This window comes from Podarcis liolepis (genome assembly GCF_965112155.1).
Source record: "Podarcis liolepis genome assembly, chromosome: 2".
Taxonomy (NCBI): domain Eukaryota; kingdom Metazoa; phylum Chordata; class Lepidosauria; order Squamata; family Lacertidae; genus Podarcis; species Podarcis liolepis.
Window position 1 is genome coordinate 127,045,180 of NC_139555.1, and position 16,876 is coordinate 127,062,055.

General features: G+C 52.5%; 1 protein-coding gene across 1 annotated transcript in view; it reads right to left on the reverse strand.

The window, feature by feature from the left end:
• The window catches only part of COL11A2 (collagen type XI alpha 2 chain), a 99,650-nt gene that overhangs the window by 56,030 nt on the left and 26,744 nt on the right, over nt 1-16,876 (reverse strand). Inside the window, exons 4-14 of the mRNA XM_083491036.1 lie at nt 15,520-15,682; nt 15,291-15,431; nt 12,330-12,587; nt 11,260-11,406; nt 10,628-10,792; nt 8,579-8,638; nt 6,627-6,668; nt 6,444-6,506; nt 4,523-4,597; nt 4,079-4,165; nt 1,442-1,498 (exon numbers count right to left, since the gene is read on the reverse strand). Coding sequence (XP_083347162.1) covers nt 1,442-1,498; nt 4,079-4,165; nt 4,523-4,597; nt 6,444-6,506; nt 6,627-6,668; nt 8,579-8,638; nt 10,628-10,792; nt 11,260-11,406; nt 12,330-12,587; nt 15,291-15,431; nt 15,520-15,682 — 1,258 coding nt within the window. The remainder of the gene's footprint in view (nt 1-1,441; nt 1,499-4,078; nt 4,166-4,522; nt 4,598-6,443; nt 6,507-6,626; nt 6,669-8,578; nt 8,639-10,627; nt 10,793-11,259; nt 11,407-12,329; nt 12,588-15,290; nt 15,432-15,519; nt 15,683-16,876) is intronic.

Sequence of the window (16,876 nt, forward strand, 5' to 3'; positions counted from 1 at the left end):
GAAGCCAAGTTACAGGGAACCAGGCAGAGGGCCTTCTTGGTAGTGGCGCCCTCCCTGTGGAACACCCTCCCACCAGATGCCAAAGAGAACAACAACTACCAGACTTTTAGAAGACATCTGAAGGCAGCCCTGTTTAGGGAAGCTTTTAATGTTTGATGTATCATAGTATTTTAATATTCTTTTGGAAGCCACCCAGAGTGGCTGGGGAAACCCAGCCAGATGGGTGGGGTATAAATAATAAATTATTATTATTATTATTAGTAAAACTGAATTCCTGTGTCGCGAAGAGATGCAAAACTGAATTCCTGTGTTGTGAAATGATGCAAAACTGAATTACTGTGTTGCGAAATGACTCAAAACCGAATTACTATGTAACAAAGTGATGCAAAACCGAATTACTGTGCTGCAAAATGTTACAAAGCCGAATTACTGTGCCACAAAATGACGCAAAACTGAATTACTGTGTTGTGAAATGATGCAAAACTGAATTACTGTGCCACGAAATGACGCAAAACCGAATTACTATGTGGCAAAATGATGCGAAACTGAATTACTGTGTCGCGAAGTGGTGCACGTCACCAACATGAAGTTTGGAAAGCTCTGCTCTGTGTAGCCCATGGTCTGGCGTATAGAACCCTTTCCACTGTCACACAGCTCTTCCTGTCAGAAAGTTATTCATGATGTTTAGTCAGAATCTCCTTTCTTGTAATTTGAAGCCCTGGGTTCGAGTCCTACCCTCTGCAGCAAGAGAAAACAAGCCTGCTCCCTCTTCCATGTGACAGCCCTTAAGATATTTGAAGATGGCTCTGCTATCTCCTCTGTCTCCTCTTTTCCAGGCTAAACATACCCAGCTCCTTCAACCGTTCCTCATCAGGCTCACTTTCCAGACCCTTGATCATTGTGGTCGCCCTCCTCTGCACACCTTCCAGCTTGTCAACATCCTTCTTAAATTGTGGTGCCCAGAACTGGACACAATAGGCCAGGTGGGGCCTGACCAAGGCAGAAGAGAGTGAGACTATGACTTCCCTTGACCTGGACACTAGACCTCCGTTGATGCAGCCCAGAATAGCATTAGCTGTTGACTCAGCTACTGCAATCCGCTCTCTCTGGGGCTGCCCTTGAAGATGACTCGGAAACTTCACTTGCTCCAAAATGCAGTGGCCAGATTGCTGGCTGGGGCTCCCTTTAGATCTCACAGAAACCCCATTTCAGAAACAGACGCCCTGGTCGCCAGCTTCATTTCTGGGCCCAATTCATGGTGCTGAATTGCTTTTTGCTCCGACTGCATTGCCACACCTCACGACTGAGGGGAGATTCGAACTCTGGTTCCTTCCAGGTCTTCGTCCGAAAAAACTCAAACCACCACAGCACTGTTGGATTCTGAATTTATTGAGCCAGGAAACAAACCCAAGCACCTCCCCCCCCCCAGCAAAATACTCACCAGGGGTCCAGGACGACCCGTATAGCCCATGGGTCCTGGGGGGCCACGCAAGGCCAGCTGCGGAGGAAAGAAAAGGGGAGGGAGGAGTCGTTAAGGTGTTCGTACCAGACCATCACTGGAAGAGCGTTTGGACGCGAGTGCTCCTGGGAAGGGAGAGGTGAAGTGAAGGCAGGAGGCAGGAGTTGGTAATGCAGGTGAGCTGTGCCTAAGCAAGCTGCCAGCTAGCTATGCGGAGGTTCTTTTTATTAGCACAATATGCAAAACCAGTCAGATACATTTTGCAGACTGTGACCTTTACACATCTTCCAATCCCGAGATCGTGGGGTGGTACAAAGTTATTTTGGCACCTGTCTCCACCGCGTCATTTCCTCCTTGCACAATGTGTTGGTGCTGACCTTTAAAGCCCTAAACGGCCTTGGTCCAGTATATCTGAAGGAGCGTCTCCACCTCCATCGTTCTACCTGGACACTGAGGTCCAGCACTGAGGGCCTTCTGGAGGTTCCCTCACTGCGAGAAGCCAAGTTACAGGGAACCAGGCAGAGGGCCTTCTCGGTAGTGGCGCCTTCCCTGTGGAACACCCTCCCACCAGATGTCAAAGAGAACAACAACTACCAGGCTTTTAGAAGACATCTGAAGGCAGCCCTGTTTCGGGAAGCTTTTAATATTTGATGTATTTTAATATTCTTTTGGAAGCCGCCCAGAGTGGCTGGGGAGGCCCAGCCAGATGGGTGGGGTATAAATAATAAATTATTATTATTATTATTATTATTATTATTATTATTATTATTATTATTATTCTCTACACGTACGATTGTGTCGCTGCTTACCCTAGTAATAGGGTTGTCAAATTTGCAGATGACACAACCGTGATTGGGCTCATCTCTGAAAGGGAGGGTGAAACGGACTATAGAGATGAGGTGGAGCGGCTGACAGAGTGGTGCAGAGCTAACAACTTGCTCATAAATACAAGGAAGACAAAGGAGCTTGTGGTGGACTTCAGGAGACAGAAGAGCAATGTCCAGCCACTTTTGATTGATGGGGTCTGTGTGGAGAGGGTAACAACGTTCAGATTTTGGGGCACTGAATTACAAGAGGATCTGTCCTGGAATGTCAACATAAGGGGGCTTGTGAAGAAGGCGCAGCAGAGACTGTACTTTTTAAGAATACTAAGGAAAAACCATCTTCCGCAGAAACTGCTGCTTGCCTTCTATCACTGTGCCATTGAGAGCGTGCTCACTTATGGCTTATGTGTGTGGTACGGAAGCTGTACTACCCGGGACAGGTTGGGGTTGTGCAGAGTTGTTAAGGCAGCAGAGAGCATTGTTGGCTGCCCACTCTCCACCTTAGAGCAGATTTATGCCACAAGGTGCCATAGGAAGGCACTGGACATAGTAAAAGATCCATCGCATCCTGGTCACTGTCTCTTCGAGCTCCTGCCGTCGGGACGGAGATACAGGACGATGAAGACAAGAACGAGCCGTCTTAAGAACAGCTTCTTCCCCAGAGCGATCTCGGCCCTGAATGGGAAGCCTGGACTTTGAAAGTCATCTAATCTTCCTTGCTGTTTTATACTGTATTGTTTTAATTAGTGTTTTTATAGTTGATTTGATTTTGTGTGGAGTGCCCTACCTGGGTGGATGGAGCAGCCAAGTAATTTCGTTGTCCCCGAGAGGGGGCAATGACAATAAAGATATTATTATTATTATTATTATTATTATTATTATTATTATGATGGAGGAGACAAAGGTCACAGACAGGGCACGGCAGACCACCGAGAAAGCCAAAGGTTAGATAGAGGGCATGATGTTCAGGCAGCTGTGGAAGCATTCCTTCAGAGAGGACTCTTAAGAGCAGGGAAAGAGCCTTGCCGGCTCAGGCCGGGGACCCCCTCTCGTCCAGCACCCCGTATTCTCACAGTGGCCCAATGCCCCGAAGAAACTAGGGATCCCGATAGACTACCTCTGGGCCTGGAGGCTCCACGAGAACATAGGAAAGGGCCTTCTCACTTAGGCCAGCATCCTGCTGACAGTGTCCAAACAGATGCCCCAGTATGAAACCCGGAGGCAGGATTTGAGCCCAAGGACAGCCCCCTCCCCTCTTGGGCTTTCCAGTCAGTGGGATTCAGAAGCCCTCTCCTCCTCCCTGACCCTAACCCCTTTTAAAGGTATTCAGGTTGGTGACTCCATCCCTGACTCCGGTGGCAGGGAGTTCCACAGCTGAACTCTGTGAAGAAGGACTTCCTCTCATCTGCCCTGAACCTTCCATCATTCAGCGTTATGAGAGAGGGAGAAAAACCTTTTTCTCTCTCTCCTTTTTATCTACACCAGGCATATTATATTTCATAAACTTCTGCCCTGTGGCTTCTTCCTCCTTTTTTCCTCTAAACTGAGATGCCCCAAAGACTGCCGCCTCTCTTCACAGGGCCGCTCGTCGCACCCCAAAAAACCAGCCCCTCTTTCAGGGTCTTGGAAGACCAGTGTCAGGTCAGACAAGGACCCCTGCCCCAGAAAGGCAGGCAGGGAAATCTGGGTGGGCCACCAGGAAGCAAAGACCACCGTTCCCTGGACTTTAATAGGGGAAGTAAATGGGGGGGGGGTCTTCATCGCCATCTTCATCCCCACCTGAAACCGGACTCACCCGAGCTTGTTGCAAGATGGCCTGGGCTTGGGCTTCCTGGGCCGCCACGACAGGCCCCTTTCCACCGCCGCTGCTCCCAAATCGGAACTGAGGGAAGGAAGAGGCAGAGTTGAGGTTCCACTGAGAGGCACCCAAGCACCCCCACATCCACACATTTGCCCCCCAACCCCAGTTGGAGGGAGCTGTTTCCCTCAGACTCCTTTCAGGGCTGATTTCCAGGGGAGAGCCATCTGTCTGCAGCAGAACTGGGCTGTGCACAGCTCTGATTGGCTAGTGTTCGTGGAGTCAAGAACCCCCACCAAAATCCCTGAAGAAACTGGCACTGGTTGGCCGCTTACAGTGTCATCGAGAACCACCCCGCATTTAATCCCTGAAGGTCCTAGATGTCAATCTCTAGTTTAGGACTTTAATACCGGTCGGCCTCTCTCTGCCATCCCTACTCACCGGAAGCATCATGGACGTGCCAGGGGGTCCGGGGGATCCATCTGAGCCAGGGATGCCGGGGCGTCCTGGGGGGCCCTGTTGGGGAGAAAGAGGGAGAGCAGAGTTGGGGCGGGAAGGAGCGGCTCGCATGTTTGAACGTGTGTGTGAACAACGAAGTGCACTGTCAACAATCGGCCAAGGGCTCACGGCCACCAGAGCCTAGTTTAACCAGTCCCACCTAGTCCAGCATCCTCACCTCCCAGGTGCCTCTTCAACAGGTCCGGCTGCCTTGATCTGGGCTTTTGCATGTGCAGAGAGCACCATGTGCGCCTGGCACTTGACGACTGCTGAGATGCAAGCGCACAGCGGAGGGGAGGTGGGTGCCTTGCCCCAAAGAGCGCCCCACTCTCCTTTGCATTGGCTCCCAGGACGTTTCTGAGCACAATTCAAAGTGTTGGTGCTGACTTTCGAAGCCCTAAATGGCCTCAAAGGCCCAGTATACCTGAAGGAGTGTCTCCACCCCCACCGTCCAGGCCGGACACTGAGGTCCAGCACCGAGGGCCTTCTGGTGGTTCCCTCACTGGGAGAAGTAAGGTTACAGGGAACCAGGCAGAGGGCCTTCTCAATGCTGGCGCCTGCCCTGTGGAACGCCCTCCCACCAGATGTCAAGGAAATAAACAACGATCTGACTTTTAAAAGACATCTAAAGGCAACCCTGTTTAGGGAAGTTTTCTAATGTTTGATCTTTTACTGTGTTTTTAATATCCTGTAGGAAGCTGCCCAGAGTGGCTGGGGAAACCCAGCCAGATGAGTGGGGCATAAATAATAAATTATTATTGTTATTGTTATTATTAGCAGACGCCCTTCCCCAAAGGACACCCGTAAAGGAGAACAAGGCATCCTTCAGGGTACCAAACAACAGGAGCCAGCCAGCAGCGCATCACCCCAGCCAGCTGGGAATGAACTCCTTGTGAGCAAAATCAGGATCGCCAGGCCCAATGAGCAGAGCGGCTCAGTCAGCTCTTGCCCCACGGATCAGTTGCTGAGAATGAAGGTCCCTGCCTGCCCACAGCCGTCTATGTCTCTACCTCTCTAGGCCTTCCCCACGCAAACAGAGACCTGACCCCCACGTCTGCCTCTGCTCTTCCCACTGCATGCCTCTTCTTGTCCCGGGAACCAGAGGAGAGGGGAGCTTGTCGCAGCAGGAGGGGGAGACCCCTGTGCCTCTTCACCAGCCTGACTCCCCTCTGCCTCCCCTTGGCCTCCTCCTCTCCAGCTTCAGCTTCTGCCTCTGAGTCTGGACTTCTCTCTGCCACAGACTCCCCCAGCTCACTAAGCCCTGTCGCCGCTTCAGCTACCGACACCTCCACTGCCTCCCGGTCTTCTCCCTCTGACGGCTCATCATTGTCCCACCCCAGATATCTGGGCTCTGAGCCTTCTTCCCTGTGGGGTGCCCCAGCTAGTTCCTCCCACCCTTCCTCTGCATCCAACCAATCTGTGAGGCTGATGTTTCCATCCAATTCAATCTGTGACACTGAATTTTGCATCCAATTCAATCTGTGACGCTGAATTTTGCATCCAATTCAATCTGTGATGCTGAATTTTGCTTCCGATTCAATCTGTGACACTGAATTTTGCATCCAATTCAATCTGTGATGCTGAATTTTGCTTCCGATTCAATCTGTGACGCTGAATTTTGCATCCAATTCAATCTGTGATGCTGAATTTTGCATCCTATTCAATCTGTGACACTGAATTTTGCATCCAATTCAATCTGTGATGCTGAATTTTGCTTCCGATTCAATCTGTGACGCTGAATTTTGCATCCAATCCAATCTGTGACGCTGAAGTTTGTCTGCGTAGGGGCAGGAGCTGCCCTTCAGTGCCTCCTTCACCACATGCCCTTCTCTCCCCCCTCTCCTTCGCTGGATCGCAGCCTTACCCTCTCCCCAGAGTCGCCGGGGGGTCCTGGGGGTCCCGTGGTCCCTGGCGGTCCGCTGATACCCTGTGGGGAAGGAGGAACAGAAGACCATCACCCTTGCCCACCGGACAGGGGGCACGAGATGGGGTGGAGGCCTCGTTCGCCCCCTTAAACCCCCACCCTGGGGTTTTGCACGCCTCTTACCGGAGCTCCTTCAGGGCCTGGGGGACCTTCGACTAGCATCCCCTGCAGAGGCACAAACACACGAATGCAAAAAGAAGGAGTTAGGAAGCAGCCGCAGACCTGCCTTGGCAGAGGGACAGGCCCCGTCCCTCTGCTCTCGCCCGTGAAAGAGCTCATTGTTTACACCACCACTGGCTATTCTCCCCCCCCACACACACACACACCAACACACACCCAGTGCACTATGCTGAGATGATAACGCTACAAAAAAAACCTCTGGGGTATCGCAGCTCCGCCGGTTGGATGACTGCCTTGCACGGTCGCTCAGAGGTCAGCCCCGTTCTCCGGGGAATTCTGAAGGCCGCCCAAAAGGAGCCGAGAGGCCCCGATCCTGCCAAGATCTGCTGGTGAGGCCTCAGATTCCCCCCCCCCCCGCCTTGGGAGCTTGCAAGGAAGGTGGAACTGGGAGGGGTGGTCTTTGGAGGGGATGTTATTCTGGGGCAACTGCTGGTGCAAAAAGGGCTCCCGGTTCTGCAGTCACTGGGCGGGGGGAGCAAAATGGAAGGCTCCCCCCCACACACACTTGCGGAGATTTATTTTTAGTAACAGAGCCGTTTGCATCCTGGTTTTGTGCACTCAGGGATGCACTCAAAGCAGCCTACGAAATGAATGGAAACAACCAGAGCCAATGGGAACCCTGCCTTGCAGGGGGCTGGACTGAATGATCTCTGGGGGTCCCATCCAACTCCACAACCATCTTAGGGACTCCGATTTGTGTCGGGTTTAGTCCTGAGCTTTTTCTTCTCCAAAGGACAGTGGAGGTTTAGGATCAGAGTTTTCTGTCCCCTAGATGGGCTACCTTCCCAATATTACTAATTAAATTAAAACCTACAGGGACATGAAAGATGTATTCCTGGATCCATCCGATTCGTGGAGGGAAATAAGCTTATCAAGAGCCACTGTGGGTTGTGTTTTCCAGAAATCATCTCTGGAATAATTGCTGGAAACTGGGGAGAGAGTCTTGAGGCTCAGGTCCCGATGGCTTCCCTTTGCCAGATCCCGTCTGGCCGGCCTTTGCCACAATCTCAAAACTTTGAGACCTGGGTGGGGCAGAAGCAAGCCGCTAGACCTCATGGAGGCGAAGCGTCCAGCACGGCGGGGGGTTGGGCTAGATGACCTTTGGCAGTCCCCCTCCAACTCCACAATTCTTCGAACCGACGGTTGGCTGGACGAGCCTGTTTCCAGGGGTCGGGCGTGGCGGAAACCAGGCCTTGTGCACAACAGATGGACTTGTGCAAAACTTGTGCAGATTAGAAGTGGAGAGAAATGGCAGGATTTGGGAGACCTCGAAGCGAGCTCCTTTCTACAGGGGTACCTCGGTTTGCGAACAGTCTGGTTTGCATACGTTTTGGATTACAAACACGTCAAACCCGTGTCCTGGTTTGCAAACTTTTTTGGGGATTACAACCCTTTTTATTATTATTATGAACAATTTCTTTTTGGAGGCCCCGCTGGCGAAAGCATGCCTTGGGTTGCGACCTGTTTTGGTTTATGAACGGACCTCCGGGATGGATTACGGTTGTGAACCAAGGTGCCACACATCCATCGTGGAATTGTAGAGATGGAGGAGACCTCGAGGAGACAGGCAGTCCGTTGCAGCCTGCCTAGACTGGCCGAAGTTTGGAGCGGCTGCCCCACATCTGGAATACCCCGGACGTAGCCGGGATTCGCCCATCGGAAACGGCGGGATTTTCAGAAACCGGCCAAAATGTCTTTGCTAAAAAGGTTCAGCAACTTTGCCCAAAAAAGGCTGAGTGACTTTTGTATGGGGGTTGTTCGCCTTTGGAAAGATGACGTCCGTAATGCTGGATTTTCTCTCTCTCACACACACAGTCCGAAATGACACACACACACAGACACACACACACCCCATCAAGACCAGGCCAGGACCCCCTTCCCCTCCAGGAACTTACGGGTTCAAAGACGGCCGGCTCTCCCTTCTCTCCTTTGTAGCCTCTGGCTCCTCGGACGGCCTGGGGGAAGCAGACATGTAGCCGCACAGAGGGGGCCAGTCAACACAATGGCGCCACGGGCTCAAACACGCCCAAACCCAGCCCCTGGGTGCAAAAAGTGGGGGGGTGTCCACACCCGAGGGGGTTCACAGGAGTAGTTCAGTGCAGGTGGGGAGAGGAGGGGCTCTCTGGGGAAAAGGAACCGCCTGCAATTGACCGGGAAGGGCCCTCCAAAGGCCATCCAGCCCAACCCTCTGCTATGCCGTCCCTGTGAAGCGGGCGGCTTGGCAACGTGGACTTGAAGCCAAGCATATGTTGGTGAGCAGCTGCTAAAAGGGCCGGAAAGGACTGAGATTCCCACATTGCAGAGGGTTGGACTAGATGACCCTGAGAGGTCCCGATTCCGATTTCATGATTCCATGCTCATCTAAAAAGGGGAATGGCTGGCTCGCCGCTGAAAGGTGGGGCAGGAGGGGAGTCGAGCTGCTGTTTGTTTTTCATGGAAGCAAACAGCGAGGGCCGGAGCCGCAGGCGAACAAAAAGGGATCTGTTGTCAAAATGGACTGAGAAAGAAGGAGGGGTGGCACGTAAATAAACCAGCTGGGGGAAACTCAGAGTAAATCTGTAGTAAGGTCTGAGTAGGGCCTTGAGTAAAAGTGGAAAAGGGGTAAATACATGAGCTCTGGCGGAGAACATTTTTCAGGTGCCTAAGTAGTAGACAAGGTTCATCCTACTCAGAGTAAACCCAGTGGAATAAATGGACGTGACTCCCCTTCAATGGCTCTACTCTGAGTAGAATTTAGCTGGCTAAAAGCCTATGTGTTCATTATTTTTTTTAAAAAAAAATTAAAAGCGGGGGGGTTGCCCCTATTCATTCTAAATTTAGAAAGAAATTAACTCTATGTATCCTGAGTCTTATTTTATTTCATAAAATTTATACACAGCGTGATTGTGACCAGTGAACCTCTGAATCCCACAACTCTTCCCACAAAATTCTACACATGAAGATTCGGAGGTCAAAAGGGGTGTGAGGTTTGGGGCCAAGGTGTGGGGAAGAAGGGGAAGGGGCTGCCTTCCAAGATGGCAGCGTGGACTGACAGTTACCGTGCCCCATTTGGGGGCTTCTGGCCCTCCCCCCAAACTGGTAACTGAGTTCCAGCGCTTGCACCATGCCAGGGAAGGGGAGACCGTCTGCAGAAATGGCCCTGCAGTGCGATGACATCATAGGGCACGTGATGACATCACAGAACAGGGAGGAAGCTTCCCTCCTGCCATTGCCGCAGCCGCGACCAAGGAAAAGATGGCAGCCCATTTCTATGTAGACTGTGTTGCAGGACACGTCAACAAGGAAGGAAATGACATCACAGGAAATGACATCGCCACACAGAGAAATGGCATCACAGGAAGTGAGTTGCACACATGGCTGGACAGCTTGAAATAATAACTAAAGAGCAACTTCAGAAAAGAGTGCAGCAGAAAACGGCAAACAACCCAAACAGGCAGCATGACAAATCATCCAGCACCTGGCAATAGCTGGAAATGATGTCATCAGACAAAGAGGAGGGTCATAGGAAGTGAGAAGGGTTGCAAACGGAACAGGAAGTGCTACCGCCACCCGGTGGTGAATGGTGGCAAAGGCAGGAGGAAGAGGTGACTTCAAAACAGGAAGGGGTGCGCAGGCAGCAGGAAATGGGTATCCTCAAACAGGAAGTGACATCAGCAAACCGAATCCACAGCCACATGCTCGTCAGGAACCGCAAACCAAAGCTGTTGGGAAAGAAGGAGTGTCGTGGCGGAGAACCGAAAGAGGAGGAAACAGAAACGGGTTGCGGATAAAACACCAAAACAAGAGCAAGAGGACAAGGCTGAAACCATTCCATAAGCCAACCCCAGGCAAGAGGAAGTGACGTCACAGACAAGCACGACCAACAGGAAGTAGACCCAACAGGACAGGAAGGCGTGGCAAAGAACGCCAGAGGGCCTCCAGGGAGGGGGCAGCACCCCACTTACGCCTCCGCCGTGGGGGGTCTCAGCCGAGAGCACAGGCCCCAGCTCCGACGGCTCGGCCCCCTCGCCATAGCTCCTATAGGCGTACTCGTACTCCAGCCCCACGCCGGGGACCTCCTCTTCGGTGAACACCTCTTCCTCGGCGGGACGTGGGCTGGGCGCTTCCTCCTGGCCCCCGGGCAGGGTGGGAACCCATGGATACGTTAGGGGGGGGCAAACGGGGCTGCTGCCCACCCAACCAGGTGTCATTCTTGGGGGGGGGTCTCCTGCCCCACCAGCCTGCCAGAGAGCAGCAAGGGGGCAGAGGGAGCTACGGGCAGGGGTCCAGCATTGCCTTGGGACTACAACTCCCATCATGCCTTTCCATAATTTCAGGCCCAGGGGGTCTTCCCTGCCCTACCTGCACTCAAAGCCCCTGAGATCCGAGGGCTCTTCCCTTCGCCGTCCAATCCGCCCTGCTCTTCCTGAGAACCCAGGAGTCCGGGGCCTCAAGCCCACTGGGGCTCTCCTTCCCACAGAACCCAGGAGTCCTGGCTCCTCTCTTGTGGATCCTGCACGGCCCACCCAACCAGGGAGCGAACGCCCTTCCATCTCAGGTTGGCCCGCCAGGACGCGGGTGCTAGAGGCGCATTTACCTCTCCCCGTGGCGACGAGGCAACAGGTAGGGATGCCTGCTGTGTGGGGGCCTCTTCCCAATAGGTCTCTTCCGCCTCAGGAGGCAAGGTGTAGTCAAGGTACTCATGGGCCCCCCAGGGCTCCTCTGTGGGGAGCAGGCCCACGTCCTTGAGAGGGGGTGCAGCAGAGTGGTGGCAGCGGAGGAAAGAGTCACGAGCCGGGGAGGGGAAGAGGAAAGCAACGCAGTGTGTGGAGTTGGGTATGTACGGAAGGAGGAGGAGCAGAGTGGGCGTGTTAAGGAAGGAAAGGAAGAATGTGTTGATGGAGGGGCAGAGAAGATGCCCAAGAGAGGGGGAGACACGGCCGTCACATTGTGGGGCGAACGGACGAGTGGGAGAGGGAGAGGATCGAAAAAGGAAACAGGCCAGACAGGGAAAAGAAGGGAGAGAAAAAAAATATGCAGACATGGTTAGTTCATTCAAACTTCTCCTCTCGAGTCCCAGGAGGAAGGAGAAGGAGGAGATGGCCGTGGGTTGGTCTGGATGACCCTGTGGGGTCCCATCCCAAACTCAGCAATTCTGCAAGGAGCGTTCCTCCTTATCCCGGATCATTTTCCCTCGGGGAGACAAATGGATCTCGGGGAGCAGAATCTCACCCCCCCCCCCCGCCACCTGCAAGCCGGACAAGGATGCCAGCAATTGGGGTGGGGCAGGTGTCCATTTGGGGGAAAGGAAAAGCGCAAGAGAAGTCTGAACTTAGGATAGGGCCCCTGGCACAGATGTGGGTTCTCGTTTCCCTGGAGGTTGAGGGAAAGTCAAATCTCAATCCAGCCGCCCCTCCCAAGAGAGGGTGGGGAGCCCTTCCGAAGTTTCGGGGGCCCTTTCTCTTGCGCCCCCCCAACGGCCCAGCATGCAGGACGTGGTACGGTTAACACAGAGACACGTGGAGGTGGGGAGACGCAGACAGACACACACACAGGCAGCCGAGAGGGCAGTGGGGTGGTTTTAGGGGGCCAGAGCAGCCAGCTTTGCCCGGATCCCAGGGTTGGGGGGCCAGGTGGCACCCTGCACCCCCTCCCCTGTGGCTCTACCTGCTGGTAGCCGTTCCCCGGCTTCCGGGCTCCGACGGCGCCAGCGTGGGCCTGGCCCCCCGATTTGCCCGGGGGTTTTTTCGTGGTCGCCTTGGCGCTGCTGGCCTTCCCACCGGACTTCCCGTTGCCGGGGTACTTGGAGCCGGTCTTGGGGCCGGTCTTGGCGGTGTAGGCGGGCGCCGTGCTGGCGAGCTGGCGTTTCTGGGGCTGCTTCGGCTTCGGTTTGGGCTTGGCGGGGGGCTTCCCCTTGGCCGGTTTCTGGCAGCGGCGAGGAGGACGGCGAGGACAAACGACAACAGAGGGCGGGGTGATGAAGATGGCGATGGAGGAGGAAGAGGGGAGGAGCAGGAAGCAAAAGCAAATGAGGAACATTGTGGCCAAACCCTAAACCGTGGTCAATCCCAACCACCGTCAGCAGAAGAGCTTAGTAAACTGTGGTTTGAAGCTGCCTTCTCTGCACTAAGCATAGTTGCCCCCAAGGTGAAGCGGGGTTTCCCCCCTGGGTTTGGAAAACACAGCAACACGGCTTAACCGAACACAGGATAAAAAAACTTCTGAGCTGCTTCTGGTGGCCAAATTGGATATTTCTTATTACAATTTATTTATTTTGGTTCCGAATGAATTCAGTCCACAGCCTAGAGCTCCACAGATTTCTGCACAAAACCCGCCCGTAAGATTGTGGTTTCCTCATTCCAACTAGCCCACTGATTCCGCATTGCCCCAGATACTCCCGCATGTTCGGGTTTCAGCCACAGCCGCACTGCACCATGGGCTCTGACGTTTCCAATGGACTACGTGGGATATGATGCAGCGCAACCGCGAGTGAACTCCACCATTCATTGCGGCATTTAAAATAATAATAATAATAATAAGGTTTGCCTGCAACTCAGCTATTATCTACCCAAGGATGGTCATGATCCTGCCACTCTCCAGCAATGGCTATTTCCCAACCCACACTCTCCCAATCTGCCTGGATAACTCCCCAGACTCTAGTCTCTCCTTGGCTGTTCATCTCTGGAAGAAACTAGCGGGGAGGGCGGGGTTGCCCCCCAAGTTGCTAAATTAAAGGCAAGGTAATGCATAGACATTGATAAATGGATGGATGGATGGATGGATGGATGGATGGATGGATGGATGGACTGATGGACAGGTGGACGAGACAGACAGGTGGACTATTCCACAACCACATGACAAGGACAAGACTCGGGTACGAGGACGGACGGACGGACGTTTCTGGGGAGGAGCACCACAGCACCGCTCCCTTTACCTGCTCACTGGCTCCCCCCAGAGGCGCGGAGGAGAGAGGGCCCAATCCGCCCTCGCTAGGCCCGTAATAGTAGGGGTAGGCGTCATAGTCCTGCAGGTCCTCACCAAAGTACTGAGGGAGAGCAAGAGAAGCGGTTTCTTCAAAAACAGAACAAAAAAACCATAAACGGCTGCAGAGATTCGCCAGTCCCGGGGGGGGGGGCAGAAGGCCAAACCCCCCCAGCGGTTGAGAACCGTTCCCGCAGATGGGTGCAGGGTGCTCCTAGAAATGAGGGGTGCAATATTGGGGGGCTTTGAACCCCCTGAAGACACTATCCTCTCTTTTTTAACTCCAAAAAATACTGGATTGGGGAAGTGGGAAGTGGTTTCCTGCATCCCAGACTTTTGAAACACCAGCAAAGGGAGGGGGGCTTTTTCCTGCAGATTCAGTGGCACTGATCATCCCCACCCCCCAAAAAAAGCAAATATGGGAGGGAAAGTTAATCCTAAGAAACCACGAAAAGGAAAAAACCAATTTGAGAGGGAATCCAGTTTTTGCCTGCTTACTGACTGATAATTCACCAGGGCTGCAAAGCTGATCTGTCAGGTACTTGGTTAAATTGATCAACTTAAAAACCTTTGGCTGGATTAACCAAGCTGCTTAAAAATGCAGGTGGTAGAAACTGGAGCCTCTTTCACCAAGGGGGGGGGGGACGAGGGATTATTTTTCACTGTGCATATGCAGATTTAATCACTCAGTTAAAATGCAGCAGGTGGCTAATGGAATAAGATTTCTTTGATCAAATGGCAGCCGCACCACCTGAAATGTTCCAAAAAGTTCATAGAATTGCAGTTTTGGAAGGGACCCTAAGTGTCCAGCCCTTCAATGAAGGGATCACAGCTCAAGAGTTAGGAACTGCCAGGAGGCGAAATCGCAGTGCCAGCGAGGACACTTAAACACCCCATAGCCTTCAGCTGCGCTTCCTGCATTGAAGCGGGTTGGGCTAGATGACCGCAGAGGGTCCCTTCCGACTCCGCGATTCCATCTTTGGGCTGCTCAAAAGGGGAGCCTGGCCTTGCTCCGAAAAAACACAAGGAACCAACGAAACGCCCTGAGTCAGAACGAAGGTGGAAAATTCCCCGAAGAAGGAAGATGTGAGGCGGATTTTCGCTCTGGTTGACCTTAAGAATCTGGCACGTGGAAAAGGTGTTTCCTTTGCGTCACTGCTGCCTGCAAAATACTTTCCTTTCCCTCTCCTGGCACAGTCCGGGCAGATTTAGCGTCCTAGGAAGCTGTTCTGTACAGAGTTGGACCCTCGTCTGGAGAGGTCAGGCGGGGGTCTCTCCGAAGGCCCAATCTTGAACCGGGGTCCTTTGGGCATAGCTGTCAACGTTTCCTTTTTTTAAGGGAAATTCCCTCATTCTGAATAGGATTCCTCGCAAGAAAAGGGAAAAGTTGACAGCTATGCCTTTGGGATTGGTTAGAAGCACGTGGCCACTTCCCCACCTGTCTGCCCTCAACAACAACCCCCCTCCCAGGAGGGCAGGCGAAGGTTCAGACTGTGTTTCGAACACAGAACCGCCTCCTGGCTTCCTCCTCCCAGAAGGAAACAACCTTTCCCCAACTCCCGCTGCCCAGCAAGGATGCTGAGGAGGTGGGAGGGGAGGTGGGGCGTGGCCCCCTTTCCTGAACCCCGGCTCCTCCGTGCCCCTCACCTCGGGTTTGCTGGGGTTCCTCTGGGCCTCCTGCGCCTGGGGCTTCTGGGCGGCCTTCACGTCGCAGTCGGGGCTGAAGTCTTCGCAGAAGTCGTAGGCTGCTTGGGGGCTGGAGGAGATGAGCAGCTGCTGGATGTCTCCCTGCGGGGAGGAAGCCAAAGGAAGAGGTTGAAGAGCCCGGCCCCCGCAGGCCGAAGTAGCAGCGGGAGAGAGCGGAGAAGGCGCCCACCTCGAAGACCTCCTCGTCCAGGATGCGGGTTCCAAAGACGGTGATGCCGCGCGTGTCGATGGCCGGCTGGTTGCCGCGAGGCAGAGGGCGGGTCACTTTCTTCTTGCAGTCCAGGATCAAAGTCACCTGCTTCTTGCTGACGCTCAGAGCCACACGGTGCCACCTGGATAAGGGGGGGGGGAATCGCAGAGTCACGGAACTGCATAAAGTTGGAGTAATAATGCCACTTCCACGTGGATAAGAAGGGCCGATATTCAGCGCGGCGCCACCTACAGTTTGGAACTCCCTCGACTTTAATGCACCGCTGGCAGAATGGGAGGGTGAAAAAATAATAAAATTATCACCATCACCATCATTATCATTATCATTATCATTATCATTATCATTATCATTATCATTATTATTATTATTATTATTGGAAATCCTCCCATCAGATGTCAAGAAGATAAGTAACTACCAGTGGCGTAGCGTGGGGGGTGCAGGGGGGGCCGGCTGCACCGGGCGCAACATCTGGGGGTTAGGGTTAGGGTGCGCAAATCCACGGGTTAGGGGGCGCAAATCCACGGGTTAGGGGGCACAAATTACTTGCCTTGCCCCGGGTGCTGACAACCCACGCTACGCCACTGGTAACTACACACCTTTAGGAGACACCTGAACTTAGGCAGCCCTGTAGACGGGAGATTTTAATGTTTTATTAACATTAACATGTGTTTTATTATGGTTTTTAAAAAATATTTTATTTTTTACCAACCACCCAAACACAAACAGTGAAACCCCCCAGGCAACTGATATATTGAGTATACAATATTCAATAATATACATATTCAATAATAACATATTCAGATTAATTATATGTACACTTCTATATACCTTAACACTCCGCCTTTCACAAGGTTTATTTAACTTTTAACATTTTAATTGCCCCTAATTGTTCAAACCTACTCAAATAGTTCAATATCTTCTCAAACCAATCCTCCTCTTTCTCACTGACCTTAAACCCTTTCATTCTATGTATCTTCACAGTTAGGTATTCTAAAATTATAATATTTTTCAGTTTTTTTCCCTTGCTCTTCTGCATTTTTCCAATCACTCATTATAACCTGTCTGGCTGCAATTACCATCAATTTTACCCATTTGCATTCCTCTTTTGTTTTTTAACTCGGTGCTACTCAGGCTAATAAGAACCATTAGGTGTTCTATTATGTTTTTGTGTGCGCTGGAATCTGCCCAGAGTGGCTGGGGAAACCCAGTCCGATGGACGGGGTACACATAATGAAATTATTATTAAATTATGATGAGGCCATGAGCAGCTCCAACGGTCAAGAAGGCGGTTTCTGCACAGGTTGTGGAGGAAAGG